Source organism: Rhodnius prolixus, unplaced genomic scaffold (assembly GCF_049639745.1).
Source record: "Rhodnius prolixus isolate KJV_2025 unplaced genomic scaffold, Rpr scaffold_11, whole genome shotgun sequence".
Lineage (NCBI taxonomy): Eukaryota > Metazoa > Arthropoda > Insecta > Hemiptera > Reduviidae > Rhodnius > Rhodnius prolixus.
In genome coordinates, this window is record NW_027411625.1 from 7,632,453 (window position 1) to 7,649,878 (window position 17,426).

Here is a 17,426-nt window from a genome sequence, read left to right on the forward strand (position 1 = left end):
TACAGTTGGATATTATTCATCGCTATTGGACCGTTTAAAAACCGAGCTGCAAGAAAAACGCCCACGATTGGCCCACAAAAAAGTCCTTTTCATCACGACAACGCACCAGCTCACACCTCAGCAGTTGTGGTCGCAAAATTAATGGAAATAGGGTTCCAACTCGTTTCAAATACCCCCTATTCTCCAGACTTGGCTCCCTCGGACTACTATTTGTTCCCTAATATGAAGAAATGGCTGGCGGGAAAAAGATTTTATTCAAACGAGGAGGTGATTGCAGAAACGAATGGCTATTTTTCAGACTTGGACAAATCCTATTATTCGGAAGGGATCAACAAACTAGAGCAGCGTTGGACGAAGTGTATAAGCCTAAAAGGAGACTATGTTGAAAAATAAAAAAGGTTTACCCCAAAAAATTAAGTAGTTTTTATTTTTGCACGGACTTTTCAAACGACCCTCGTACATTATTTAATTCCAAAACGTGTGAATGTTGTTCACACCAGGAATTTTTTTTTTTGCTTCTTTTTTGTTTTTTTGTTTTACAAAATGGTTGATTTGGTTTTGTTTTTGTTGGTTTATAGTATCGTAGTGGGGCTGATCCGAGGGGTGGGAGCATTTTGGTGGGGGCGGACACCTGTTAGTAGCGAAGTAACTTTCCCCTATAGCATTCAGTCTCTAACTGTCCCTTCACCTGTTATCAAGTATAGATTGTAAATTTTAATTTTTTCATTTTCAAATTTTTTTGGTTCTCTAAGAGAAAATAAATTAATTAAAAAAAGAATAAAGTAATTTAAACATTTTAACGACATGATAATAATATCAATTATTAATTGAAAGCAATTCTGCTACCAGTTTTAATCTTTTGATTTTTAATATATATATATTTTTTTTAAAAATAACTGCACCAAGATAAATAACCAGAAAGAAAAGAGCTCACCAGTGAGAGAGCCAGTTATGAATGCAAGATTTATTTTTATAATATATCTCTTTCAAATTGTGTATTCTATTAAATCTGGTAAGTTTCAATTTACCCGCTCAAAAAAGTAAATTTAAATTATATACGAGGAAAACGAATTTTTTATAAACCAAAATATTAAATTAATCATAAACAAGAGCTCGTTTTCCTTTTTTATAGTTGAAAAATTTTGCCTTTTAAATTGAATTAAATTTCATGAGGAATATATTTATTTTTTTAAATAATTATTTATTTATTTATTTTTTTCTTTTATAATTTTTGGATTCTCAAACAAAAAATTAATTAAACAGAAATTTTGCAAAGAAATATGGCTGGAAGAGGTGCTAAACTTCGCGACACAAAGGCAGTTTATAGAGGTAAGTGATTTAGCAAATTTATTTCTTTGAATATTCAAAATCACCACCCTCTAAAACCAAAAAAAAAACTTCAAAATAATTGCGCGTTCACTAAATAAAATCAAAAATTTAACTACCCTAAAATTGGTGCATTAAATGAATTTATAGTGAGAACTCCGCCCATAAATAATATATATTTTTGCTTGATATATAATTATAGCTTAAAATTGCATTTTAATTCAATAATTCAGACTAACATATAAACGGGTAATGTTAACCATTATATTTGATAATTAAATTTGACTAATTTTTTTTTTCTATTGACGGTCAATAGAAAATTAGGAATATAAATCAATAAATTAGTGAAAAAGCTGGGAGAACTAGGCACGGCTATAGCCCTAAACTTCACTACGGCATACACAGCCTTGTCTGTCAGGAATTGCATTAAATTCTCCACGGATATTTTTACAGTTTTTCGTTATCAACTCTATTAATGCATTAATGTTAAAAAAATTTTTGAATTCAGTTATATAAATCTTTTAAAAACTTTAAATTCAATGTTAAACGTGAAATAAACGTAGTATAAAATATGTACAGTGAGCATTTTTAAGCAGAAATTTGAGGGATAAAATAGATACCAAGATATTCATTAAATACCAAAAAACTATAGTTCAATGTCTTTGCTTTTTTATAAACTAGTTGTAAAAGGGCCTTTTTAGGTACTCATATTCTCTTAAACTTTCAATCCATTTCAAAATCCTAATAACACGAAAGGCAGTACATTTTTGTAGTAAAAGCTATGAACATACGGAATATTGTTACAATTTGGACAATTTTAAAATTAAAATTGTAAAGAAACACACTAATTAGTTTTGACTTATTTTGTTTACAGTAAAACGTGAAATTTTTTTTTATCTCAAATAGTTTCCCTTTAAAACCCTCTCAAAAATTTTAACTCTTAGGCATAAAATTAATACACATTTCTACCATTTTCTGTTTGCACCCAGTTTTGGAAATTAAACAAAGAAAAAAGGGTACATTAGTACATCTGTTACAAGTGATAAACAGTAAAAAAACATGCCAGTCAAAAAGTACTACAATTTTCTGTACGATAAATTCACATTATTTGCTCCATTTCTTTGAAATTAAGTAGGTTACCTTAAATTGCATTGCTAGGAACAATTAAACGATATTTCCTTCAAATTTTATTCCCATTAAAATCTAAAGTTGCTCGTAAATCTGTTTAAAAATATATATTACAGCAATTTCTGAAATATCATTTGTGTCTATTGTAACTATTATTGGTGGCAAAGTGTAAGCTAATTGTGTTAAACTGAAGAAACATTAATTTCGAGTAAAAATATATTTTTTTTAAATTTAAATTCACCCTATTTTATTGCATGATTTCAATGTACGTAACTAAGTGAAATTAAGTAGAACTTTATGAAACTTCTCACAAAAAATTTTTCTTATTAAATTACAAAATTTCATTTGAACTGCTTCCAAAATTGTTTAAACTGTTAATTATATCTGTTTTTTCAAGGCATTCAGTTTAAAAAAAATAATGTCGGCAGCCGAGTTACAGATAGTTTTTGATAATCTGCTTAAACTTAAATTTCCGATAAGTTATAATTTTTCTCCTCTAAATTTACACTATTTCCTTGGTTCCTCTTCAACAATTAAAAGAAGTTAACTATTTATAATTGGGCAATCTCAAAACGGCATTTTCTTTAAAAGCAATTTAAGATACAATAAATGAATTTAAAATTTCTGTTAAAAATGCATTATTTCCTTAGTTTAAAAAAGGCCCACTCGCTCTTGTCACTCATAAGGCATTTTTAATTAAAATTAATTTTCTACTAGAATTACCACAATACTGTTTCAAAAATTTAAATACCACCATCTGTGCAGTTAGTTAAAAACCTAGCTTAAACAGAATTTGTGCTATTAATTGAAGCCGTGTTGAAGCAAATTTTTCATATATCTTAAACAAAAACTTATCCTGCCGATAAAAATAGAACTTCACGCAATAAATTCGAACTACTTGTTTGGGAATTCTATTTAATAACAAAGGTTAAAGATTCACATTATTTGCTTGATTTGTCTTACAGTAGATATCAAAAAAAAAGGTTTAACGCATATTTTTGGAGGGGGGGTACTTAAGCGACTATTCTATTCATTTAGTTTCCCAGAAAATTCAAATTTATGCGGTAAACAGTTTATTTATGAAGTTGACATTCAAATGTGAGATGTTGGGCCACCAAAAATGTTACAAAAGTACCAATTTATCGTTTACCAATACACTAATCTGTTAGAATTAAAAGAGGCTAAATATCGGTGCTGTTCGTGTAGCATGTTTTTTTTAAAAAAACTAAAATCTAGTTATGAAGTGATGCGCGAATTGGTAATAATGTGAACAAAGTTAAATTTCAGTTAAATATGGGTAATTCCACGGATCTTCGTCACACTTGAAAACATGAGGGCCGAAAAAATGGATGAAAATATGATTTTTGGATTGTGCTTCTGGATTAGAATTTACCTGAATTTTTTCAGATTTTTTTTTCAAGGTCATTTATTGTTTATAACATTTTTTATTTATTAAAAATATGAAAAATCAGAAATTTCAATGAATTTTTACGCCAATTCTGGCCAATAAACAAAAAAACATCCCATATAAAAAGTTTGTGTTTTTGTCCAAATTTTTCAAAAATGATATTAGTTTAACGTTTTATACAATATCTTTATTTCTTATTTGAAAAAACACTTTAAAAATCGCAATTCCCAGAAAACGCCACCTTCTATCAGGCTGAAATTTGGCAATAATATTGGGTGTACATTCCAAAATATACATACAAATTTTCAGAGTGGACCGCCTAGTAATGCCTGTTTTAACGATGTTGTGACTCCTTCTGTAAGCATCGCTTTGTGATGGGTGAAGCTGCAATTGCATTCAGAAGACTAGAATTGATCACTTCAACTTCATAGTTTCTGTCGTGAAAAGATTTGTCACTTCCAACGGATTGCTGGGTTTGCAATGAACCGCTGTTTTCGTCTATCTCATAATCATCCGCAATTTCTTGCTGCTGTCGTTCATCTTGGATCTCCATTTGCTGGCCCCTTTTTGTTTTTGCAAGGACAGAAAAGTTTCTCGGTCTGCAAAAATGTTGATAACAATAAAGTAACTGACAACGTAACTATGTGTACCATAAACATAACCTCAAAACCTACCTGTGTCATACAATTTCTTCCTGCACTCATTACACAGCCGACCTCCCAGGTAACCAAACTTTTTTTTCAAAGGCTTCGAGGGTTTTCTCAATTTTGTCTTGATCAAGTGCCGATCCAATCCGAATGGATTGGAACAACGGTCTAAATGTTTATAATCTGAGCGACTTGCCAAACTCTTTCGTGCGACTTTTTTCTTCGCATTTTTTTTCTTTTTTGCCTTCTGTGTGTTTCGCCGAACTTTCATTTTCCTTTTTCAGAGATCAGACTAGACCGCAATTATTCCAGCGCCATCTACAATGTGTTGCCATACGAAAAATAACAGGCGGGGGAGGTTTCAATCGATAACTGTAGATGTCGCCATATTTAAATCGCCATATTTAAGTGTTATAAAACTTAAAAATTCGTTAAAACCAGCATTACTAGGCGGTCCACTCTGAAAATTTGTATGTGTCTTTTGGAATGTACACCCAATATTATTGCCAAATTTCAGCCTGATAGAAGGTGGCGTTTTCTGGGAATTGCGATTTTTAAAGTGTTTTTTCAAATAAGAAATAAAGATATTGTATAAAACGTTAAACTAATATCATTTTTGAAAAATTTGGACAAAAACACAAACTTTTTATATGAGATTTTTTTTTTTGTTTATTGGCCAGAATTGGCGTAAAAATTCATTGAAATTTCTGATTTTTCATATTTTTAATAAATAAAAAATGTTATAAACAATAAATGACCTTGAAAAAAAAATCTGAAAAAATTCAGGTAAATTCTAGTCCAGAAGCACAATCCAAAAATCATATTTTCATCCATTTTTTCGGCCCTCATGTTTTCAAGTGTGACGAAGATCCGTGGAATTACCCATATATACATTTTTATTCGTTAAACTCGCTCTGTACGCTTTATTTTTCTCTTTTAAGGAAGTAATAATTAACAGATTCCTTTTGAACACTTAAATTGAATTCTTTTCGATTAGTTTTGATTTAAAATCCTATGTTGAACTATTAAAAATAAACGTGATGAACATATTTGCGCAGTTTATACATCAAATATCAGATTTTCGAAGCCAAGTTAGAGCTAACTGTGATAACCTGAACAAACTTTGAATTACTAGTAAAAATATATGTTTAAATTTACACTATTTACTTGTATGCATTCACAGTTAGAGAAAATAAGTCAATTAGGATCCCCTGAAATACTTATTCGACACTTTGGTTCCCATAATTCCTTGTAATTATCACTAAAAGTGGTAATTATATCACTGCATTATTAGTGAACCGAGTTTAAAAGAATTACTGGTGTTGAGTTTTTATCAATTGCAATGATTTTAACTTTAGATAGGACTGCATTTTTGTCTTTTCACTTTATCCGTGGTAGCAAGATGGCCGGTTTTGGACTTGCATTCGTCATTACAGGTAGTATTATTCAGTTTAGTGCATTTTAGTGGATTTAGCCAATTGCTACAGTTTTATCATTAACAAATAAAAAGATATCCAACTTCTGTACATAATTATTGCTGTGTATTTTTAAATTTGCTTCCAATCATTTGATTTTTATGGTATTTAGTTCATAAAAGTGTTTTGTGGTTTTTCCTAAGTTTGTCTTCAACGTTTTTGTATTAAAAGAAATTTCCCAATATCTATTTTACGAACTCTTTTGTCAAATTGAATATTGTAATTAGTCTATTGTATCTGTCCCATTGTAATTACCAAAATTCCCGTGTAAGTCCCGCTATATTTGTACATATATACCCGTTTCTCCAGTTCTGGCTCTTAGTTTTCTGTAACTCAACCAACCCGCATAGCCACGTAAGTTTCAATAATTATAAAGAATTTAGTGTATTTTACTTTTTATATTTCTGTGTTTTTACTGATTTTCTGTGTTACTGAATTGTTTGTATTTGTGTATTTGTAATATCCAGGCCCTGAAGAAGACAATATATTTGTCGAAACGTTGGCAAGAAGACCGATTCCTCGCCAATCTTCAATCATTAGTTCAATAATTTACGGTCACGAAGCCTAGATATTCATAGATGTTGATTTCACTTACGTGTAATTCATCTTGTACAACACTTGGTCACTCAGTAATTTTGTAAACACTTTTACAAAACTATTGACATTTTGGGAACGTAGCTTGCACAGGTGTAAGGACATTTTGAGTTTGAAGGAAATCGCTGCAACTGCTATAGAATGTCAACCACTAAACGTGCTACTATTACGTATTTCCTGCGATTTAGCGTTTCTGGTAGACACAAATAGACCGCTTCATCTTGAAAACTTTTTCCCCTTAACGGCGACTTATTGTTAATAAATTTACTTTTAATTTAACAAATTTGTAAAATCTTGGCTAAGAAACCCGCCTTCTCTACTCACGTTCAAGGACAAAGTGAACTCCGGTAAACTGGACTACATGACTATTTTTCCCTTTACTTTCACGAGAATCGAAGATGACTGTATAGAACTAACTCCTCCTCAACATAGTGGCCATCAGGGCGATGTTACTCTACGCCTGCTCCGCCTGGAGCCTAATCTACGAGGTGTGGCTATTAAATAACGAGACTATTGCTATAAAACATTTTATTTTAAATCTATACATATTTAGTTATTATCACCTTCAATATACACCCCTCCCCTATCCCTATAACGCTCCATGCGAATTTACCATTGTTCCAAACAGTGCTGGAAGTCTTTTTCTGTGAGCTCCTGCATGACGCGTGCCGCTTTTGCTTTCACACCTTCAACGGACTGAAATCCGTGTTCCTTTTAATGCAGATTTGACTTTGGGGGAACAGATAAAAGTCACATGGGGCCAGGTCTCAGGCGAATAAGGTGCGGATGGCCTAAAACTGGGATGTTGTACTTGGCTTGAAACGTCTTGAACAGACAATGCAGTGTGAGCCGGCGCGTTGTCTTGATGAAGAACCCCGTGACTTGTTCTTCCACAAATCGGGTTGTTCTTTTTCCTTACTCTTTCACGGAGTAAAGCAAGAACCTCACGGTAGGAATGTTGATTAATTATAATCGATATTTTCATCCGTTTTGGGCGTGCTAGGACGACCTGGGCAGTCATCATCTCCGACGTCTTCTCGGCCATCTTGAAAACGCTTGAACCACTCAAAAACTTGCGCACTTGTGATAACATTCATCGCCATAAACTTCTTTTAATAAAAGATAAGTTTCAGTAGCGGTTTTACCCAGTTTCTTGTGAAATCTCACGACAATTGGTTGTTCTACTACATGTGTAGTATCATGTTTTCGGCAAAACGAAACTAAGACCTCCTTACACAAACGACGGTACCGGTCAGACAGATTTCTTTACAAACATGTGAGACGCTGCAATCGAAAGAGAAGGCTTTACGCAACATTGTACAGTTGTCGGTCATTAGGATTTGGCGCATGCATAGTTCTTCTGTAGGAGCATTAGTCTCATTATTTAATAGCCACACTTCGTATAGCAGCAACATCAAGAACAAATTTCTCAGACTTAGCGACGGACTCTCCTTGACGTACTGAAATCGACTAACTCCTTGTGATTGCATCCATTATCGCCGTACCCTACCTTATCCAAAACCTGCGGCTGAAACCCTTCTCCACTCTAGATTACGTATCATCCTCGTATCATCCTAATCCACTCAGCCGCGATTCTTCCATTCTCTACAGACACAAAAGAATTAAAAACACTTTGCTCTAAATTTTCTCCTCTAACTGCAGGTTTTTTTTTGTTTTTTTGTTCCATTCCTAAGCATCCCCCTAAACCAAGGGGTTTTCAAACCATTTTTGAGATCATTGACAGTGCAAAGTATAATGGCGGGTGTTATCGAATTAGAAGAAAAACATAATAATCATGAAGGCATAAAAAAGTGATCAGTTATGCTATTTAACTAGTTTTTTCAGAACAATAATTTGAAAATAAAGTAAATTTTTATTATCTTTAATTTAATTTTTTGAAGTAGACTTTTTAAATTTTTTGTTAATTCTCAGACTGTTAGTTGGACCATGATAACCAGTAAAAGTCATCCTATTATGCCTATTATTTTTTCAGGCAGGCTTTACGTCCACCTACCAATTAGGTATCGTTTACGGAGGCGGCTAGCAAACATACGTTTCTATAAAGTTCTCATATTAACCATTAAATAAAATCCAAGGCCTCTAGACCGGGAATCGAACCCAATACCGCAATAAATATTAGCTTTACAGGTCTCGCCTCTAACCGCTCGGCTACCGTGGTGCCTAGTAAATCGTAAATTAAAAAAAAAATAATAATAGTTATATAAATTGTGGCAAAAAAGAAGTCAAATGAAAGCTGCGAGTTAATGAAGTTGAAAATTCCAAAGACAAATTTACCAAATTTCAACTATAAGAATTGTTAATGAAAATCTTGGGACTATTTCATTCCAGATCTGATTTTATTTATTTAAGTGTTAGTAGAAATGTTTTGTATAAGTTGGTTGTAGTTGTGTGGCTTAGTAGGTAGCTAAGAGGGGATAACGCAGCAGCTCTGGAATATTACCGGGCCGTGCGGGGAGGCTTCTGACCGCTATGGGGTGGCTAGCTTGGACCCCGTATAGATTAGGACGTCAGGGGTGGTGTATATATATATATATGTATATATGTATATATATGTGTGTGTGTATAACAAATTTCCATATTAACGAGATACGAGGTTAACGAAGTTTGTTTCGTGTAGCGCACGCAAAAATATCAAAAAACTCCGTTACGCAACAGCGGACTGTATAGAGTCTCTGATGTATCACCAGCCTTTTCTACCGCTACCGCCAAAAAATAAAAAAATATGGTGGGAAAAATTGCCCAAAATCAGCTGATCTTTTAATGCAGTTACAGCAGATGGTAATGATGATTTTTTGATTTTTTTTTTTTTGGCGGGTGACCGACCGGAAATATATATAGAAGAATGGAATAGAATAAATATTTATTACACTAAATATGTACATTAAAATAAATACACGAAGTACCAATGTACAAAAACATTTTAACCTTCATAACAAGTGGAGAAAGGTTAAGTGAGCAGGATAGGAATGCAGGGAAAAAAGGAGAGGAAAAACCTGCAGCTACGAGGGTCGTTTGAAAAGTCCGTGCAAAAATAAAAACTACTTAATTTTTTGGGGTAAACCTTTTTTATTTTTCAACATAGTCTCCTTTTAGGCTTATACACTTCGTCCAACGCTGCTCTAGTTTGTTGATCCCTTCCGAATAATAGGATTTGTCCAAGTCTGAAAAATAGCCATTTGTTTCTGCAATCACCTCCTCGTTTGAATAAAATCTTTTTCCCGCCAGCCATTTCTTCATATTGGGGAACAAATAGTAGTCCGAGGGAGCCAAGTCTGGAGAATAGTGGGGATGTGAAACGAGTTGGAACCCTATTTCCATTAATTTTGCGACCACAACTGCTGAGGTGTGAGCTGGTGCGTTGTCGTGATGGAAAAGGACTTTTTTGGGGGCCAATCGTGGGCCTTTTTTCTTGCAGCTCGGTTTTCAAACGGTCCAATAACGATAAATAATATGCACCTGTAATAGTTTTACCCTTTTCCAGATAGTCGATGAGGATTATTCCTTGCGAATCCTAAAAGACAGTCGCCATAATCTTTCCGGCCGAAGGAACGGTCTTCGCCTTTTTTGGCGCAGATTCCCCTTTGGTAACCCATTGTTTAGATTGTTCTTTGGTCTCAGGAGTGTAGTGATGTATCCATATTTCATCCACAGTGACGAAACGACGCTTAAAGTCCTGCAGATTCTTCTGGAACAGCTGCAAACCGTCCTTGCAACACTTCACACGATTTCGTTTTTGGTCAAGCGTGAGAAATTGCGGCACCCATCTTGCGGATAGCTTTGTCATGTCCAAATGTTGATGCAAAATATTATGTACCCGTTCATTCGAGATGCCCACAGCACTAGCAATCTCACGCACCTTCACTCTTCTGTCATCCATCACCATAACATGGATTTTATCATTGATTTCTGGAGTAGTAACCTCAACAGGGCGTCCAGAACGTTCAGCGTCACTTGTGCCCATATGGTCACTCCGAAAATTTTGAAACCACTTATAAACTGTTCTAATCGAAGGTGCAGAGTCACCATAATGTTTATCAAGCTCCTCTTTAGTCTCCTGAGGCGTTTTGCCTTTCATAAAGTAGTGTTTAATCAACACATGAAATTCTTTTTCGTCCATTTTTTGAAAATCACTCGACTTCCTCGATTCAAACGAATGCCAAACACAAAGAAATAGACCGATCTGGCTGAAACTTGGTGTGTGTTCTTCCATGAGATGCTACTAACTAAACATAACCTCGATACGCGCCAGTAGTGCTATCTCTCTGACTTTGCACGGACTTTTCAAACGACCCTCGTAGTGTAGAAAGTTAGAGAAGGATGTGTTTTAGTCTTTTGTGTCCTGTTGGGGAATAGAAGGATCTGTAGGAGGCTATGTCCGCGGCAGAGTGGATTAGGATGACAGTCTAGAATGGAAAGGAGTTTGGATATATGGTGATGATGGATGCAGTCTCATGGAGTTAGTCAATTTTAGTGCGTCGGAGGAGAGTCTAAGAACATTGTTCTGTGTTGTCCTGGAGTTTCTTGATGCTGCTACCACAGTTCAGGTTCCAGATGGGAGCAGGCGTAGAGTAACATCGGCCTGATGACTCACTTTGTAGAGGAGGAATTTGTTGGTCACAGTCATTTTGGAGTCACGTGAGAGTAGTGGAAATAATAGTCGTTTAGTCCAGTTTGCCTGAGTTAGAAATACAATATACTTATACAATATATTTTGAAGTTCTCAGGGTTGATATTAAAAAAATTAATCAATAAATAATACAAGTATATTCTATTTACTGTTAGCTAATTCTCTTCAATGTTGAAGATTTATCTTTGCGATTAATGTCCCTTGATATTGCGCAAATTCTGATGGTTAACTGAGGTTGCCGAAACCTCTGATCACAGCAAGTCATTACTAGGCGGCCTTCGATATATAATAAATGAATGGCAAGTCCCGCAGAATTTTTTGTTATTTTTTTTGCTGGCTAACTTGATAAGCAAAGGTAAGTTGTCACTTATTACTAATGGCTGTCACATGTTAAGGTCGGACTTGATTGGAAAGCATCTCAGCGATTCCTACACTCGTTATGAATAATTGTTTTTAATTTATGCAACCCAAGCTTCAAAACGCATTCTTCAGAAGTTTGTGTCCGTATGGTACCTCACTAATAAACATGATTACTTATTGGTTAAGTTAAAAGTTAGTGGAATGCTGTGTTAAATCAGTCCCCGCAGTACACCGGAGTATTGTATTTTAGGACTTATTGATATAACTCCTCTCCCATTCGATGTACAGCGTCGAGACTCCCAAGAGGCACATCTACATAAAATTCCGAATCGAATGACACCTCATTCATGAAAATCGGTTCACGCTTTTAGGCGCTACGCTGTTTACAAAAAAGGTAACAAACAAGAACAACAAGACCAATTTTTGAAAAAGCCGATTTTGCCCATTTTCAGCAACGTATTTCTCAAAATCTATTTAATCTGTGTTGTTGCAAAAAAATTCCAGTCATAAAGGAGGATTTGCCCAACATTTTAAAGAAAATTTGGAAATTTTATCTTTTATTGAAAAAGAGAAAAAAAAATTGTCAAAGTTGGTGTTTTTCAACGTTACGCTTTTTCGTGCTGTTTTTGACGATCAACCCTTATACAACTGTCCTACCGGACAGTTTTAATTTAGAAATTTTAAGCAAAAATCTTTAATCTCATGTTGGGTAATGGACTTTAAATTCTGAATAGCCGTCTGATTATTATCCCTTAAACATTCTACAACAATTCTCTGCAGTTAGTCGCTGTTACGGCAAATGTAACTAAGGAAAGCATTCAGCTAACCTGGTTGGTAATATTTAGAAAACTGGTGGTCACAATGCAACTACTTCTTCTGTTTCCGCATTAGCGGATGATGAAGAGAAGCTGCAAGAAAATGCTAACATGAGAAGCAAAGATCTAGCGCAAAAAAAAAGATTTGGGTGTAAATACTGCTTAGACCAAAGTGTTTGGTGATATTCAGGGATGGAATTGAAGTTGAGCATCAACATCAAGAAGAAGAGGTACACCAGGATCCTTGTTTTAAAATAAGTGATGACGGAAAACTAAATGAAGAGGATAATAGAATGGTATATAGATAAGGTTTCGACCAGATAAGTAAGTAGGAGTAAGTTTTATGCAGAACACGTTGTACCTTAACATGAGCATGTTGCAGTACAGATTTCTTTAAATACATCCCATTACCAAGATTCTAGTAAACGAAAAGTAAGGATGAAGTATGCCAGACAATGTGTAAATCTTTACACAACAACTACAATCGCCTAATCAGTCAAATAAAGTCAGCTATACTAAATCTTTAATTTTGTAAAACAATTTTGACACGAGACACATGTCACTTGGTGGGACATATTGTTATGTAATGCACAATAAATTATTGTTTGGGTGGAAGAGTGTGTGTTGGCTCCACTGCCACACAAATCTCATATGACTTTAATCATACGTTAATTTAAAACCCTCATAAATTAGGTCGCAAATGTTTTATAATTTGATTTTGCTTCTATAGAGAAATTATGGAAAAAAAAATTCATTTATTACACTTTCTCTTACAATTATGAGGGTTGTAATTGAATTTATTTTTCTTGAAACACGTAAAAGCGTAGATCATTTGAAAATACTTTTCGACTGGATCATATTCATCATTTTAACACGTTATACTTTTAATAAATAGTTATTTATTGAACAACTGTGGGCAATTGTGTTTTATCACTAGGGAACGGATTCGTATGTATTTACATATTTTTTTCTAGGCAATTTACAGACGTTTTTCAACAAGAAGTATTCATACTGACACTTTTTAAGCCGTTTGAGTCTACTTTTATTTCACATATTTCCCCATATTTGGATGTTATCGCATATTTATACATATTTGATTAAAATAAATAAATATTTCTACATATTTAACCAAAATATGTACATATTTTTCATTTTGGGCATATTTTCATAATTGGGAGATGGTTGACAGGAACTGTGAACCACAGACTGTAGGGCTGCGAATCACAGTGGGTACAATGGTTATTGTAATTTACACAGAATGCTGCTAAACAGTGACGATCACTTGTTAGTTCTTTAAAGTTGTCTGACGTTGTCTGTTCTTTCAGCTCGTTCGTTGAAGTGTCCAATTCATTTCGTTCGGTCACTTAGTGTATTCTTTTTTGGGTGAAATGCCACGAACATCGGCATCAAACAAACAACTGGTTGCTATATATCTTCGCGAGTTTCCAGCAGAACTTTTTCGAAGTGATGGAGACATTTTGTACTGCACAGCTTGTGACAAGCGCGTTTCTTGCTCTCAACGTTCCCAAGTCACCCAATATATTGCCACCGGATCGCACATAGAGAATAAAAACAGAAAGAAAGAGAGGACGTCCTATCAAGCCTTCCTTACATCTCCATCATCAAGTAAGTCTACTCTGAGTACAGATCCGTGTCGGGCTTTGGTTAGAGAAGATATCCCTTTCCACAAACTTAAAAATCGTCATTTCAAAGGATTTTAGTCGTTACAAGTCCATCTTACGCCCAGATCGTCGTCACTTTACGTTCCAACATTTGAAATTTCATGTGGTTGCAAACAATTTCGAAGAGTGAAGTTTTCAAAATTGAAAATTTAACACATCTTTTTATAAATAGTAAAAATGTTCTTTTCTTGTATAAATAATTATAACTTGCCCCCCCCCCCAAAATGTCCATTTTACTTAAATATTCCAGAAAATATTTTAAGAAAATCACATATTTTCCACATAATTGACGAAAATAAATGCATATTTTAATTAAATATTTGCCATTTTTAAATACATAAAAATCCGTTCCTTATTTATCACTAACCAAATCCAGGTTTGAGCCAAACAAGCGTAGCGTGCTTCTTCTACAGTCTCAAAATAAATCGCTGCTTTAGGATCTTTAATCCATTCTGGATTAATTGCTGTAGCACTTGAAAAAAAAAAAATTGTCAAGTAACAGAGACACTAGTTCTAGTGAACGTCTTTTGCCAGTGATTTTGAATCTTAATCCTTCGGCTACAAACTTTTTTCTCTTTGATTTATTTTATATGTGGGTAGCCATTTTTATTATTTTTTTGCTCATGAACTTTAAAATAGGTGTTTCTGTCGTCACAGAAGCTGTGGCAGTACTAATTGTTAGAATTTAATCCATGCTATTGAGGCATTTAAAAATGAAGGAGTTGTAAAATTAATTAGAAGCAGTGTTAATATTTTATTCAAGTCATAAAAGAAAATATATATTTCGTATAAGGAAGCGAGAAATGCAGTATAATGGAGTTTATAATTGCAGCTAAATGGCTGAATTGCATTTTTAGGCTGAACGGTGATGTGAGGAGTGTTTTCTGTTTTTCTAATTAGTTACTAGTCATATTTGTGGCAAATGTTTGGTCAGTAAAGTCACTCTAGACTTTTAAATTTTGTTGTAGAACTTGTATAAGGAGAGGGCACTGAACAATAAAAAGAAAAATTTAAAAAAAGCTCTTTCGAAAATCGATTGAAGTAGCCATCCACTTCTTGAATAGATGTTATTTTTGAAATAAATGATTTTCACTTCTGAGGCTTAGTTGGCCAGATGCGAAAGATGTAGCTGATAATGCCAGTTGAATAAAAAGGAAACCGCGATGTAGCCTTTTGTTTTTAGAAAAAAACAATAACTATAAAGTAAATTACATTCTTTGAACATAATAACTAAAAGACTTATACTGGGTCCAAAAGACCATCCGAGGGATTGTTGCCTACAATAATATACTTGAAATATCAAAAAAATTGCTTTAAACTTTAATTATAATTTAAAAATCACAAGAATATTACAGAATATATTGCAAGTAAAAAGTAAAGTAAAGTAATCGCCTATTTTTTCAGGCGGGGCTTAACGTCCAACTACCATTTACTAGGTGTCGTGGACGGAGGCGAATAGCAAACGTACTTTACTATTTCTTATTTAACCATTAAATAAAATCCAAGGCCAAGACCAGGAATCGAACCCAGTACCACAATGCATATTAGCTTTGCAGGTCTCGCCTCTTAACCCGCTCGGCTACCGTGGCGCCTGAATATATTGTATTATACCGATTATTTATTAGAATTTGATTGAATTAGGCAATTATGACGAGAAATTACAAGCATATCGTATTTACAAAAATTTATAATTTGCTTTCATTTATTGTAAGATAATCAATTAAATATGTTATTAACTGCTCTTTTGTGAGACTCTCCTTTTCAAAAAAGCGAATGAGAAACTCTTTAAGTGCAGGACATTCAGCGAGAAAATGATAAGTATTCTCTGGGAAGGACTTATCGCACAAAGAACAGAGGTAACCTTCATCATCTCTAAAAAAAACTCGATAATTAAGATACATAAGTTCGCCTCTCGCTTTCATAATCCAGGAGATCTGATCTAGAGAGTATTCATTGTTCATATACTTATTTTCTCCTAAATCATAGCTCAGCTCCTTGTACAGCCTTCCAGAAGAGGAGTTTCTAGCATTAATAACTAAATTCTGTTTAAAATTAAAACTGTCCGGTAGGACAGTTGTATAAGGGTTGACCATCAAAAACTGCACGAAAAAGTGTAACGTTGAAAAACACCCAACTTTGACAATTTTTTTCTATTTTTCTATAAAAGATAAAATTCCCAAATTTTCTTTAAATCTTACTCCAAATTCTCCTTTATAACTATAATTTTTTTTTTTTTTAGTTTGACCCTAGCTTTTATAGTGATCACATGTGTTTTTGCTGCTCTGTCTTTGAACTGATTTTTTGAGTGGTTAGAGAAGGTTTTCTCAAATATAAAACTTACCTGCTTATCCCAAATTTTTCGGACTTCATTTTGTGTTTTTTTAATTCTTCAATACGCTTTTAGCTTATTCAACAGTTTAGGAAAATTTTATTTTAACAGAGCTAATATTTGTTTGATTTAAATCAACTTACATCAAGTATGAGTAGAGGGGATGTGTGTTCAACAGAACGTCACGTGGAGGCTCCGCCCACCGAAAAGGTCTACAATATTGAAAACAAATTTGTGAGTGTGCTATTTGATAAGCTTGATTTTTTATCAAATGAAGTTACTTCTACTAGAGACCAAATTAATGCATACAAAAATGAAATTAGCAGTTTTAAGAAAGAAATTTTAAAGCTTGTTTCCGAGATGGAGGGATCGATTAGGGCCTTAACTGAGAGAAATAAAGAATTAAAACAGGAGAACAACAAATTAAAAGAGACAATTGACTGCGTTTATATTGAACTTCAAGAAAGTATTCAATATTGCAAATATAAGGCTGTTAAAATTTTAAACATCCCATATATGGAAAATGAGAATCTAACTCTCAAATTACAAAGAGTTGGTGAAGCTGTTGGGTTTGATAATATTTGTGAAAAAGCGTCTAGTTTTTTCAGACTGAAGCCCAAACCTAAAAGTAACAAATACCCCCCTCCAATTCTATTAAAATTTATTAATGATGCTGATAAAGAAGATTTTCTAAAAAAGAAAAAATATTCAAAAAATAAATTAACTTCGGAATTATTTGGTGACCCTGGCAAATTGCCTATCTTTGTCAATGAATCAATGTCGCCTTTTAACTCCTCGTTGTTTCGCGAGGCGAAGAGTTTGCAGCAACGTCAAATACTTAAATATGTCTGGTTCAGTAACAACTGCATTAAAGTTCGACAAAATGAAAGTTCTGCTGTAATTCAAATTAAATGTGAAAAGGATCTGTCGCAATTTGTACCAACATCTGATGTTATCAACACACCTGAAATTTTGGCAACTCCCGGAAATAGCAATTCTACAACTCAATTGTCA

General features: G+C 33.8%; 1 protein-coding gene across 2 annotated transcripts in view; it reads left to right on the forward strand.

Annotated features, from left to right (window-relative positions):
- The first annotated feature begins 592 nt into the window (after window positions 1–592).
- The window catches only part of LOC141459147 (lachesin-like), a 242,292-nt gene continuing 225,458 nt past the window's right edge, over window positions 593–17,426 (forward strand). Inside the window, exons 1-2 of one of the 2 annotated variants that reach the window (XM_074137819.1) lie at window positions 593–1,012; window positions 1,264–1,329. In XM_074137819.1, the coding sequence (XP_073993920.1) occupies window positions 952–1,012; window positions 1,264–1,329 (127 nt within the window). In that variant the 5' untranslated portion in view covers window positions 593–951. The remainder of the gene's footprint in view (window positions 1,013–1,263; window positions 1,330–17,426) is intronic. The other variant, XM_074137820.1, reaches the window with a different exon arrangement.